This window comes from Myiozetetes cayanensis, unplaced genomic scaffold (assembly GCF_022539395.1).
Source record: "Myiozetetes cayanensis isolate MyiCay16 unplaced genomic scaffold, myiCay2020 scf13, whole genome shotgun sequence".
NCBI classification, from domain to species: Eukaryota; Metazoa; Chordata; class Aves; order Passeriformes; family Tyrannidae; genus Myiozetetes; species Myiozetetes cayanensis.
The window spans coordinates 14007700-14021892 of record NW_026086937.1 but is presented as its reverse complement, the minus strand read 5'-3'; the positions used below and the strand labels follow the sequence as shown (position 1 = coordinate 14021892).

Here is a 14193-nt window from a genome sequence, read left to right as displayed (position 1 = left end):
TGTACCACTTGTTTGTCTCTCAAGGTGAAACTCCAAAACCAAATCCTCACCTCCCCCCTTTTTGTAGCAGTTAAAGCATTTGTTTTTGAAGTCTGCCTGCTTTTTGTACATCTCTGCCTCAGCAGCAGCCAAGTTCCAACGTAAACTGCATTTATGTGTCCTAACAGCTGTCACATGAAGGGATGTTACTGAAAAGCCAACCTCCAGTGCAGACGTTAGTGTTTCCTGGTCACTGTTACTTTTGAGAGAAAGAACAACAAACAGCACCAGCTTTGTAACCACTGGCAAAACTAACTGCTGTGTTTTTTATTTAGTGGAAGGCTTCCTGATCTCTCTTGCCTAGCCAGCACTTCATATTCACCAAAGACCAGCACAAATTCCATGAAGACAAAACCAGACATTGCTCTGAAGTAAAGAACATTAAAAACCCCAACAAAGAACAAAGAAGATTGACCACAGTTACATGTAAAGAGAAAACTGCTTCTGATCTCTTCACATTCTCATGGTTTCTTCTATGAAGAAGAAGGAAAGCTCTTCGTTCCACTGGAAAAAAATGGATTATTCACTCCACAAATGTTAAACAATAGAATTAAGAAAAAAATTAGAAAGAAGGAACAGGAATAATTGCTGTAGTTAAAGCTGCTGATCAGATCCTCAGAGGTGAACATGGATGCTGCCTTGGACACTGTCACAGTGTTTTTCATCTGCTATAGGTCAACCAGATCTCACCCCACATCACCGCTTCAGGCAGTAAAGGCTCTGCACATGAGGTACACTGTCCATCCTAGCAAAGATCCTTTTAACACAGATATCTCCCAACTCACTCACAAAAGCATAATTTGAAAAACAACAAGTGACAGGCTGTGTCAGCAAACAATATGTTAAAAAGACATATTTTGGTCAGACTCCTGTGCAGAGCCCTACATACTGTCTCCAAGGGCCATCTACTCTGACACAGAAGGCAGAGAGCAAGAGTCTCTTCTCAGCGTGACAATGTCACTTTAGAGTAAACTATCAGAGAACTGGGACTATATCCATGTCCCATATCAGTCCTGGGCTGCTGCTGAGACCTTGAACTGTAATAACAAGGTCCTTGTCTTAGCCAGCTTTAGAGACCACAACAGACACATCCCATCAGATAATCCCGGAATCAGTGCAAGGCGAATGCCATGTGGTGTCAACAACCTCACTCTCTGCTCCGTAGGTCACCAGTAAAGCTCATTACAGGAAGCTGGCTTTGTCCTTCAACAATGTGACAGGTGATTCTCGAGGAAAGGAACTGTTCTCACTTCCTGTAGGACTGGCTGCCTGCAGAAAAACAGCAAGAAAGAGTCTGTCAGCTGAAAGCAGGATTTATTACAAGATAGGAGCTGCCTGAGGTCAACACTTGCTCGACCTGTACAGGGACACAAACATCACAAAAACCATGCAGAAAGGCACTTCATCTCCCAGTGCTGCAACTTAAAAATGCAGAACGTATTTATGGCAACCCCTTGTCTATGGACACGGTAAGAACTGACAGGGAGACACCAGGGCCCAGTCGCACTCCCAACAAAAAACATTCCTCATTCTTCTGGTAGAGATTTTTGAACTGCCCTAGCTCCAACGTGCCCTAGGCAGAACTTGGTACACTGCAAACAGCTTCAGCATGCCCATGAAGAGTTGCCTGGAATAGATGTAGAATAAGGAACAGGGTAGATTAAACCGTTCAACCATGTCCACATGGAGCACAGTTGAAAAGGTCTAAATCTGGAGGTCCCTTTGTTCCCTCTGGAACTCTATGTTCCAGCCATGCTGCCAGTGTCATCCCTGTGCCAGCTAGGAAGTGGAAATCACAGTGGGTCCCAGCACGGCTGGTTTTATTTGAAGGGGCTTGGTTTTTGCTTTAAGGTACAGTTTTACAGCTCAGCTAACAGCAGCTGGCTGCATCTCAGGCAGGAATCCAGCCCCAGGCCTGTAGCTGAACTAAGTACCTGTGCTTCCTCTGCATTCCTCAGGCATTCCGCACACTCCACGCTTCCAGAGGAGCAGTCCAGCTCGTTCAGCTAGGTTTATATAAAATCAACTTATTTCCAGAAAATACACATATAATAAATATTAAAATCAAGCTAAAAATGTGTCTCTAAAATAAGCGAGCACATCAAGTACAATCAGAAACTCATCTTTTTGTCATCATGTCCATCACCTATAAAAACCTGCATTTCTCCAGAAATACCAAGAAATCCAAAAACTAAAGATAATCTTCCACTGGAACAGGGTCTCTTGATATGTAAAAACCTACGTACCTATGCAGCAGGTAAATGGGAGGCAGCAACTGCTGAAATCTACTGATTGCTGATATCTGTGCATTTGATACCATTTTGGATTTACAGATGAGTCAGCCAGGAAATTAAAGGAGCAGTACCACAGAGCTTTACTAGGGAAACATTAGGGGCTCACCTGCTTGAGTCACCTTCCCTGCACCTTTAGGTAACAGCTGAGAATCACCTTTGAGAACCTTAAGCTTTAACACAGGAACTTAAAGCCCCTTTTTAGTCCTTTAAAAATCTGGTCCTCATAACCTTCATCTCACTTTTCTCAACCACAAACACCTGTGTGAAAGCCCCTGCAGGATGGACAAGAACTAATAGGTGCTCTGTGACAGCAGACAACAAGGCTGGATACATGTACACAGAGTGGATGGAAGATGACTTGTTTGTAAAATAATTTCTTTGCTATTTTTAGCAGGAAGATTTTAACATTCAATGCTGACACTAAGTCTGTCTCATGGCACATGTGGACAGATAGAAAATGATAACCTAGAATCCCAAGATAAAAATCTGGAGAAAAGGTAAATGGACACATGGCAAGATGGGATGCCTGCTATACATTCAGCTTTGGGATGCACATATGAAGAAGAAGAATACTGTAAGACACATCCTATCCAACAAAAGAAGAGCTCAAGAGTCTGGATTAACAAATCACGTATACTGAATCCACAGAGAAAAGAAACCCAAGTGACCTACTTTAATGCAATTTGAAAATTAAATATGTTATTCACTGTGCCACTGGAAAAGGATCTTGCTCCAGAGCCAACATATGTGTGTCACCTCTTTCCTAGGACACACACCCCCACGGGTGTAAAGCTGCCCTGGAGAAATTAGAATATGCAGAGAAGTTTTTGTGTGCACACAGAGACACATGGACACACACGCTGTGCTTTTCCTTTCCTCATCAGGGCTTCTTTGGAAATGAACCGAAACAGGAACCAGAGACAGACTCTTGGGTGTTACACCACATCCAGTCAGGGCAGAGCAGTGCTGCTGTCACAGGAAACAGAAAGCACTGATGCCAGAGGTGAAACATGGGGCACGCACAGCACAGGTAAAGCCAAAAGAGCCGGCAGTATTACCTCAGCACAGGAATGTTCAAGTAAGCAATCTCTAGGTCAAAACCTCCCTCTACCACCAAGGACATTCCCTTCCACTGCCACACCTGTACTGCCTGAATAAAATCACACTATCTCCCTGCACATGCAGCTGTGTGGAATGACAGAAGAGTGAGCAATACAGAAGATTTAGGATGCTCTTTCCAGCTCTGTTACTGATTTACTAGGTTATTTCAAATCTATTTCATTTTCCATATTTGTAATGAGGAACTGATAATATACATATACCCCGAATTTCTTGGGAAGGTATTAGTTATTACATTTTTGTGAAATATTTCAAGGTAACAGTTACAATTAAAGAACAGAACTGATGTTACACTGTGATAAAATAATCATCACTAAACTTGTAACAATGCATTTGAAACAAGGACATACATCACTCCTGCCATTTTCACTGATGGTGGACACCGAGGTGTATTTGAACCCAGCTAGTCCTATCCACACTCCTGGGAAAAAACTTATTAATTACTGAAGAATGCCTCTTTCTTCCCTCTCCATCCCAAAAAACCTCCACAGCTGACACACCACACGTGTTTACTGATGTATGAGTGTCCAAGATCAGCACTTCCATTTTACTGGGCTTGTGTTGCCTGGCTTCAAGCAAGTGTCCATCCTTTTCCTCCAACCTCAGATGAAAGCCCTCCTCCCTTTTGAACACTCTGTAGACTGTACTGCTTAAACTTTTTCAGGCCACAACACAGCCATGTGGTTCTGCAGTACAAGCCTCCAGTAGAATGGTGACTGCCACAGGCAGCACAGTGTGCTTGGCTCTCTGCTCACCAGGCTGCCCTGAGCCCATCTTCTGAACTGCCTCACTCTGGTCTACTTTCAGTTGCAGAGTAGACATACCCAGGGATCCAAATTCAAGAACATTAAATGAGTTACACAGCAGAGTGAACAAGTGTCTAAAGAAAAGGAAAAAATTTGATGACATCTAGAGAAGGTCAAATCTGAGAACAGAAATGTCCAAAAAAACTTCTGAGAATTTGGGCCACTTTTCTCCACCCAGAGACAAGAAAAAACATGTCTTTTAACTGCTCACATGACAGCCTGGAAATAAGAGCAGTGTTCAGCAGGGTATAATTACATGGTTGTACATCCTGCAGACGACAAGTACAATGTCATATACTCCTGGCACATTAGTAGCCTACGACCTCATTCCTAAAGAGTTTCTACAGTGCTCCCTCCTTTCCCACCCCAAGGAATGATAAAAAGAGTGATGACTTTTTCCACTTACTCTGTCCGCTCCTTTGGATGATCCTGAGGAGCTGGGACGGCTTGTTTGTTGGGGTCCAGACTGAGAGAACTGGGGGGCAATGGCCGGGACCTTTCCCTTTTTAGGGCTGGTACTCTGCTCTTCAGGAGTGCGAGGGATCTTGGGTTTGCTGGTGAAGGCTGAGAGAAACTCGCTGTAGGAGGAGATGGAAAGGGTTAGCAATGCATGGAGAAATATGTATGCATAGTAAGTCTGCAACCAAGTGAAACCTGCAGTACATGCTGTGCTGTGACAGCATGACAGGCTGCTCAAAATTCAGGGAGACTGCAAATGGAAAAGAACATGGCACCACAGGCACTGCCCTGGGATATGTACTCACTGCACAGCCTCTAACCAGGCTGTCGACCTCTCTATCCTACTCAAACCTCATTCTTTGCACAACAGGATTGAACAGGTTCAGTTAAGCTCCCTGCAAATCAGTAATTGATCTTTAGCCTGTTTTCCATTGTATTTATCGCATTCAGTGACTCATTCTGAGGTGGAAAAAATACACAGATATGCTACAGTACAGGAATACATCCTTTTAGGGCACAGAAACCACAATTTCTGTCAGGTATAGGTCACAGTCTTGGTAGACACAGGCAGCCTCTGTGGCTCCTGGCTAAGATTTGTAGAACTCCTGAAGGCTTTGTCAAAAGAGCGAAAAGTTGTGATGGCATCTATAAAATAAATTCCCTAAGCACACAGGTTCCTTGTTCACACTGAGAACATAAAACATCTGCTGCTATTTCACAGTCTGCCTGTGCTGCAAGAATACAGTTCTTTAAAATATAGTCAATAACTGTGTGAGGATACACTGTTTTTCCTTGCTCCCAGCATGTATTCTTTCCCAGGTACAAAAACAGAGGCTACCAGGAAATAGCAAAGCTCTAAAATAATTCTGAATCTCTATTAATGTTTGCAGTAGTGATCCGATTTTCTCTCAAAAGGAGAAAAGGTTGAACTGAACTCATAATTACATGAAAAAGCTCATCATATTTAAAAAAGGAAATCAAAGAGTCAAAGGTAGGAGATCCAAAAAGGTGCCATCCAAAGATCAGTGATTAAAATTGAAGTCTCCGTGTTACTACCTCCGTCAAAAGAACCCTTTGTGACCATCAGAAAGGGTGATTAGGAGGATTTTCAAGATATTTAATCTCTCCTCCTCCCCTGGGAATGCTGCTGAGTCAGTGCTGCTTAGCCCTTCCACAGCCCTGCTTCACCTTGCAGGGGATTTGGGCAAGTGTTCCTTTTGTATTTTAAATAGCATTATTGTCTGTATTTTGCATTTGAATACGCTAACTATTAAGGACAGAGATGTGCTAACTGCTCTGCTAAAAACCATCTCTGCAGCCTATGAGTATTACAAGTGTTAACACTTGTCTTACTTCAAAGGCAGAGGTGGCAGATGTCAGCAGAAACACACTTGCAAAACAAACCCAAAATAGTAAAATCGGCTAGATAGAACTCCAAGGTGTGGACCACAGAAATATTTAAATATCTTTCTCTCCATAAAATAGTCTCATTGCTATTACTTTTTGTCATTTTACTCACTTTGGTAAAGTGAGGTAGTTCAAGTGAATTGGTTTTTCAATTCACTAGTGCTCTTCATGATAATCTTATGTGTGCTATGACATTCTTAGGCAGATAAAAAAGAAAGATTCAACAGCTTCAAAGCAGTTTTTGAGCCACAAACGAGGGATTTTTGTTTCCTTATTCAACAATAAGATAAAAAAACCCTTGGATCTGTATTCCCATACACTAAAAAGTGGTGTTTTAGCCATCAACCATCTCCATAGAGTTTCACTGATGTAACCTTGGCATCCAGACTAGAAGCACTTTGGTGACAAAGCAAAGCAACACAACCAGTCATGTCACCTTACCAAGGAAAGAGATACACAGTGATCACACAGAATGGTTCATGTCTGTCCAAACTCTTCAGGGAAAGATGATATGAAATAGGTTGGTAGCAAAAACTATGAAGTTGAAAAAGCCCTGTTGTTTTTCTGGGTCTCCATGTGCCCAAGTGTCACAGAACCACCTAATCCTTCCCTGTATCAATAAACAGGCCAAGCTCAACACAAAATAATCCTCAGGACAACACCTAAGAGTGCTATTAGGTATCCTTCCAAAGTTGATGAGTTGAAGGAAGAAAAAGCAAAATCTAGCGTGGGAAAATGTTCTACCACATTTGGTAAAGGAGTCATTGATGACAAGGTGTGATAAGTGCTCAAACAAACAAAAAAAAACAAACTAAAAAACCCAACCAAACGAAAAAAAAAATCCCAAACCTTTAACAAGCTCACATAAAAACCTGTATTTGCATTGAGAAGAAAGAAAACTGTTTACTTGGAAAATCTGAAATTACTGTCTATTAAAAAAGTGCACAACATGCTGACACTGGGATCAGAATAATCAGCCAGGAGATGACACAGGAACATACAAAGGTGAATTAGACCATTTTCTCCAAGAATACACTTGGACTTTTGACCAATTTCACCAGATTATCAGAAAAGCAAGGCCAATACAGACCTAAGAAGATCCTGCAGAGTTTAAGTTCTTTATTACGATAATACCAGACCCGGTCACAAATAAAAAAGAGTCTTTTCAATCAGTCACAACTGTAAACTCAAATCCATTACAAATTTATCCTTGACTGGCTAAAAAGCACAATAGTGCTATATTCTTACATGATCAAAATGCAACAGGGAGGGAATAGCAATGCCGGGGCAGCTGCCAGTCTGACATCCATCAGCTGGAATAATCATTTGTTCCTGTGGAAATAAAACAACTGCAACAGAAATGTCACTACCAGGGCTGATTTTGTGTAATTTCACTTATCACTGTGCAGTTGAATTCCCAATTTAAACTGCTAAGTTAGAGGAGAAAGAGCAGTTACTGTTTCCCCACCCCAACTCAGCCCTTCCTTTCTCATGAATACCTCCCTAGGAAGGTCTTAGTATTTGCCTAATAGGTATTTGCCTCTAGGAAGGGGACATTTTTTACAGTGGACAAAACTATGAGCAAAGCAGTGATTTATTAGTTCTGTTTGTTATGCAAACAAATTAAAGAACATTTCCAGGAGTGAAAGAATGAAAAGGCGGGCCTAGCTATTGCAACACCAACATATTAACAAAAGACCCTGACACAGAAAACCCTGTGTTTGCTTGGACTGTGTGGATGGCCACATTCCCATATCCGTAACTCGAGGCTGCATTTGGAAACACAATTTACTGTACGAATGCTAAGGAAGCACTAGGTGAAAAGATATTATCTTCCTCTGTTGGATACTGCACCTGTGCCTTCAGTTCTATCAAGTCCATCTACGACTGAGATTTAGACATACATTTATGAAGAAAAATTAAAGATCACCAGGGACATGCCTTTTTAATAATAGGTTATGACTGCAGAGAAGCAAAACACCTCACTAAGGTGGGGGGTAAGATGCTGCCAATTTGATTTGTTTTTTGCAAGCCAGAGCCCGAAAAATAGTATCTCTCTCCATCACAAAGCAAGCTATTTGGCCATAAAATTTTCATGGTCTCTTTCTATTACGTGCTCAGCTACTGTTACAACAGACAACAGAAATAAAACCGGTAATGATGGGACAGAGGTAGGACTTCTAAGTACTTCAGCTGAAACCAGTGATAATTTGTTGACAACATGTAATTTCTCAGATCTCACCATGGAAACATCTCAATTGGGAAAAAAACTCCCAACCAAACAACCAAAACCACAACAACCTTCCAAAAACCCCAAAACCACACGCAGGCATCTGTAGACCTGCAAGAAACAAAGTTATAGGCAGAGAGTCCAGTTTTCAGTAGTGCTACAGTTTTAACTGACACAAACCATCAAGACTTCTGAAAAATCAGGTCCCTAAAGAGCTAGTAAAACCTTTCCTTTAACACATCTCCACCCATTCTGTGATTTAGTCCTGGAATGTACTCGCTTTTAAAATTTCTCTATCCTTACTGTTTAAAACTTGGCCCAATCAAATTCGCTATAGGAAAAAGCTGTTAATGTCTGAAGGACACATGCAGGCCCTGAAAACTTTGGTAAACCTCGGTCCAATTGCTAATGAATTCCTAGTTCTCATCCAATATATAACATCACAGTTGTACGCATGACAAAGGCTTCACAGAGGGCTCAAGCTACCAGCAGGATAAGGAGAGCAAGGCCTTTCATTTAACAGGAATAATATCAAGGAAGAGTTGAATCCCATTGCTGGGTGACCTCATAATATTGCCTCCTTTGCTATATTCATCTAGAGGATAAATCAGAGGCTCTGGTCAGCAGTGCTAGCAACTCAGAGTGTTTAAACACCCTGAACCCACTTAAACACTTCATTTTTCTTCCTTCTGCAAGTTAATTCCTGCCCTCTTCCCACAGTCCTACCTATTTCTTTAATAAATGATTTTTCATGGGCTAGAGTCAAGTCATCTAAGGAAGCAATCTGGAAGTTTTATTTGCAGAAGACTGCATTGAGCGTGCATGTGAAGTTCATTAATAATGTCTTGCTTGAGATTTCTCCCATTCTGAACCAGATGCTTAGAAATTGAACAGCTGCCTCTGGCACTGCTAAGGGTATTTTGTTTGGCAAGCACCACCACAGCTGTCTCAGGCCAGACTACATCATACATCAAATGACTTCACAGATTGTCTTTACAGCGCCATGGAATTAGCTGGTACAACCCATTTTAGATATCCTCTGGATAAATCATACCTATACAACTGCCCATTGTTGTCCTCGGTGAAGTCTTGGGAAGACAAGATATTGTCATCAGCTGGGATGCTTCGGTCCATTCTGTGGCCTGGTGAGAGTACTTCAGGTGACTTCATTTCAGTTGCTATTTAAAAAAGAAACACAGTTCAGGGAGCAGTTTTCTCCTTACAGTTTTACTAGAAATACAATCAGGTCGCACTTCCTGCTGTAGGGAGAAGTCCTTGAGGTATTAACAGGCTACTGAGTTCGTGTGGCAGTGCACTACAGCTCATCATCTGAGCAAAACAAGTGCAGGTGTGATACTTCCAGCCCTCTGCGACTGGAAAATAAACTGGCCACACTTTGCAGCAGCAATGGGACAGGAGCATGCAGACCATCCCTTAGCATTTATCAGCTAACGTCCACTATCTAATTAAAACCACAATTTTCAGCTAATGCCCACTATCTAATTAAAACCACAGTTGAAGTGATTCAACTACTTGCAGTTGTCTGTTCATATCCACAGTAACAGGCAATCACTGCAGACAAAAAACAGTGTTTTACACTTCTGTCAGACTTGTTTTCTTACACTAATGGGGAAGTGAAGTACAGTCAGTTTGCTGAGAGACAAGAGGCTATCAAGATGTGCAGGTTGAATAAAAGTTTAGGGAAAATCCCTAGCTCCATTCCTGTCATGCTCAGGACAGCCTGCGGCCTGATTTCCTCTCACATGCTGATATGAATGCAGATGAGGTCACTGTCAGACAAGCATTTCTCTGCCCAGCACATGTTCTGTCTGACATTCAGCATAATAAGTGTAGTAAGATGACCAGGGTTCATCTTTAGTCCACAAGTTTTCTGCTCACAGGAGACAAGAAAGAAAAAAGTGCCAGAATTATTGATTCTTTACCAAAGTGACAAAAAGGGAGGATGGACCCAGACAAAGTCAGACTGACCCAAGAACAGCCGAATATTTCCAGGCATGGAGGACATTAAGAACTAGTCTATTTTTAGAAAACAGAAGAGGATCAACGTTTCTTGAGGCTAAACTTAGCCTCCTTGAGGTAGATACAAGCTCGATGATGCTAATTGTTCACATGAAGTTTTTATTCTTTTTTTTCCCTCTTGTTCTCTTACTATTCATTTCATGACTTGACTGCATGAAACTGAGTCCCGAAGCATTTACGTGATCCTGCAAAACACATATTCTGAAGTGAGCAGGTTCCTGGTACTGCAGAATGACCATCAGACCAAGATCAGAACTCAATAAATTGCGTATCTATTGCACAGCAAAGATGTTTAGCAGGGCATGATGAGAGCCTCTAGAAGCAGTACAATTATTTTTACTCCTTTCTCTTGGGTACCATTCCCTGCTGCATCTTAGAAGGCACTAGAAGAGAAATGGTTTATTTTCCATTGTCTTAAATTACAGCCTTTCCAATTTAAATACTACAAACCCCACTGCGTTTTGGAAAACAGGAGCTATCCAAAGACCCATTCAATTATCATTATGTAAAATGAAAGTCCTGTCACTGACACTTAACAACCAAGGGGTCCAGCAGTGCAGTCTCTTTTCACTTCTCTTCTCCTACTCTTCATTTCTAAGTCCCAAAAGATAAGAAAGACAAGCACATATTTCACTGGCTACTTGCAAAAACCTGGAACAGACTTCAGGCAATCCTTCAAGTAGTCTCAGTGTTATTTTATAGCCTGGATTAGTGCCAGGAAGAATTGCCTCTGCCACAGAAAAATTGTTTGTCTTTTCACATGTATAATGCATGTAAACTTGCAATATGCTTTATATTATGATCTCCAAGGTTTTCCTACAAGAAAAGAGTATAATCCAGTAATCTTATTAGTAGCCACCTGCATATAATTTTGACTGAAAATAGATAAAAAAGTTTTAGACAGAGGCTGCAAGCAAAGTTCTGGCAATATGAAGCATTAAAGTGGGAAGGAATTTCTTCAGCATGAAGACTTTGAATCAATATTCATCAAAAATTAACACCATTTATGTTGCTGACTTACTGAGGCTCTCTGTTTAAACCTCCTCACAAATCTCTACAAGCAAACTATCAGACAGCAACAGCAGCACAGAAAAAGTGCCAGAGGTGAGTAAATGCATTTCACTGGCGAGATGTTATCAAGATGTGGTTCAGAAGGCATGTTGGGCTCTGGATGGCTGCACAGCGCCTTAGGAATTGCATCCAATTACACTTTAGAACAGCAAATAGGAACACTTTTTATATCTTCTTGGCTTAACTTCCTTTACAAAGCATGAGTATGTAAAAATATCTTTTTTTTTCTTCTCTATAGGAAAACTGTCAAGTCAGTATGCTCTTGATTAGCTTACAACCTTTGCTGATCTGAGTTGTGGCCCTGGGACAGGCCCAGGAGGGTACTCAAGGTGTTACTGTGCACAGAAAGCTGAGGACAGAAACTCTCATTCCTACACAACAGCAAGAACTCAAGTGCCCATCTTGGACAGGAGCTTAACCTGTTTCTATCATACAGCTTCCATTCAGCATGTTGTATTTATCAGCTCTAAGGCATTACACAAGCAAATTCCTATCTGCAAGGCCTCAGTTACTTTTCTCAGAATCCCTTTCATTTCCTTTAGGAAATTTAAAAAAATAGAAGAGAAAGCAAAAAGTATGCTCTTCCTTTACTGCTTCAAAGCATATTTTTCAGCAAAGTAAAGGCACACTTTCTTTCAGCCTATTAATAATTCTGTCCTGAATATGCTGCAAGATCCTTTATCTAAGATTGCTAAACCTTTTGCCTTAAATCCATAATTGGGAAATGTTAATGAATCTTTGCAAGAAGGTTGAAACTCCCACATCCAAAGTTCCATGATTTTGTGCATATCAGAAATTCAGAAATCAAGTATTTCAGAAGTCTATATCCTCTTTAATTCCACCACATGGAATTTTGGAGCTCTCAGGCCCAGCTGAGTTTGCATTCATTTCAGCTGAAGCTGCAAGGGCAGAATCTTTAGCAGCATCACCCACAATGCAACTACACAGCACCAGCCTGCCCATCCTCCACAACCTTGGATGGTCTGAATGCAGTTGCAAATCTAAGCAGAGAACTGCAGCTGCCTTCAGCTTTACACAGAGGTCCAGCCAACAGAGCCTGCAGGTGCCAGCAGACAGTGATTCATTTAGATCCAAACAAGGGTATATTTGATCAAGCAAGGGGCTCTGCCTGTTGGGAAGTGCACTGTCTCTGGGCTGCAGCTCCTTCCCTCGGCAGAGAACATGGCAGAGTGAAATACAGTATCCTTCATGCATCGGAAGCCCTGGGTTTGATCCTTGGCACTTCCACAGGAAACAAGATGGAGCCAGGCAAGTGAAACCACTGGTGTCTGCTGACCACACATTACCTTCTGTAGCCATTCACTCAGCTTGAGACAAAGTCTACTGTGTGCACCAAGGTCCTGCAGACTGACCCAGGACCTATCAACAGAGGGACATCTCCACACTACAACAAAAAAACCCCAATCTACAATACACAGTCCAGGCCCCCAACAGCATGACCCGGTCAAGAAAGGCATCAGCAATTAACAACAGCATTCACAGACTATCCTTACGTGAAGGGGAAATGCAGAGGTCAGAAATGCTGGACTGGCTCCCACCACAAACGGGAGAACGACCACTCAGTGGAGACTGCAGCTTCTCATCCCTGTCGTGACAAGAACTGGTATCGTTTTCTGGCCTGGAGGAGAAAGGAGAATGCAAGGTGAATGCTTCCAGTACAGTTGCATGAGAGTAAATTCTAATTTCTTCTAATTGCCTGTAATGACACAGTAGATATTGGAATTATTTCATATTTCATGTTGCAAACCAGTGCTAAGGACATAATTTAACTGTTTGACTGCAGCTCCCCCAAACCAGCTGACATCAGATGTATTTGAAATTAACATTTTTTCCAACTGCAATTCCTACTGCAATAAAAGAGCTGAGGAAAGGAAACCGTAACTGGAAAGGAAACCATAACTCCCTGCAGTCTGAAGATCCAAAATACCAGCAGGACACTTAAAGAAAAAGACTGTAGAAATGGGCCTGAGAGGTCTTCAATACTTAGCTTTTTCAAGGATTTAAGATTCACTCCCGAATATTACAAGGATTCCACATTAAAGAGCAGTATGCAATACGGACTTAAACCAAGTAGGTGAGATTTCACAAGTGAGGTGGATGAGTGAGAAACTGAAGCAGCTGAAGGACAGAACAGGAACACAACTGCTTAATAGGAAGCAATAAAACAGTAGAAGCAAGAGGGGTGTGAAAAAATGTGTGAAAAGAAGTTGGCAGACACAGGAAGTTTCCGTGCCCAATATCAGGTTAAGGTAACTAAACTATATTTCTAGTAAAAAGGATGCAGCCAAGGAGGCAGTTAATGATTTCACAGCTCAATCAGTTTCTAAGGAACAGCTTGCAGAATATTAAGTAGTTCAATCCCCCTTGAGTGATCTCAGCCAGTGAGTCTTTAAAGAGGAGGGAAAAATGAAAAAAACTGAAAAGAAAGAAGGCAGCTTTCCAATATTTCCTGACTCCCTCAGCTCCATACAGCAAGAGCTTGTCCATACAGAGATCCCATGACAATTCATCTGAAGTAACTAGAGCCTTGTCTGCACTGGGAAGTCAGAGAAAAATTAGCATGGAATAGCTGCTACATGTGCAGTGGCTATTCTGCATTAATTTTCTGTGTGAATACTTCTATTCAGCACTAGAAATCTCCACTCCCCCTCCTCCTTTTGGAGGTATGAACCAACAACTCAAAGAGATACGTTATAATATCTCCAAC

General features: G+C 41.6%; 1 protein-coding gene across 3 annotated transcripts in view; it reads right to left on the bottom strand.

The window, feature by feature from the left end:
* Positions 1-271: 271 nt before the first annotated feature.
* The window catches only part of ARMC9 (armadillo repeat containing 9), a 65022-nt gene continuing 51100 nt past the window's right edge, over positions 272-14193 (bottom strand). For all 3 annotated transcript variants that reach the window (XM_050307847.1, XM_050307846.1, XM_050307848.1), the window contains 4 exons: positions 12980-13104; positions 9409-9532; positions 4665-4836; positions 272-1308 (listed from right to left, as the gene is read on the bottom strand). In XM_050307847.1, coding sequence (XP_050163804.1) covers positions 1222-1308; positions 4665-4836; positions 9409-9532; positions 12980-13104 — 508 coding nt within the window. In that variant the 3' untranslated portion in view covers positions 272-1221. The remainder of the gene's footprint in view (positions 1309-4664; positions 4837-9408; positions 9533-12979; positions 13105-14193) is intronic.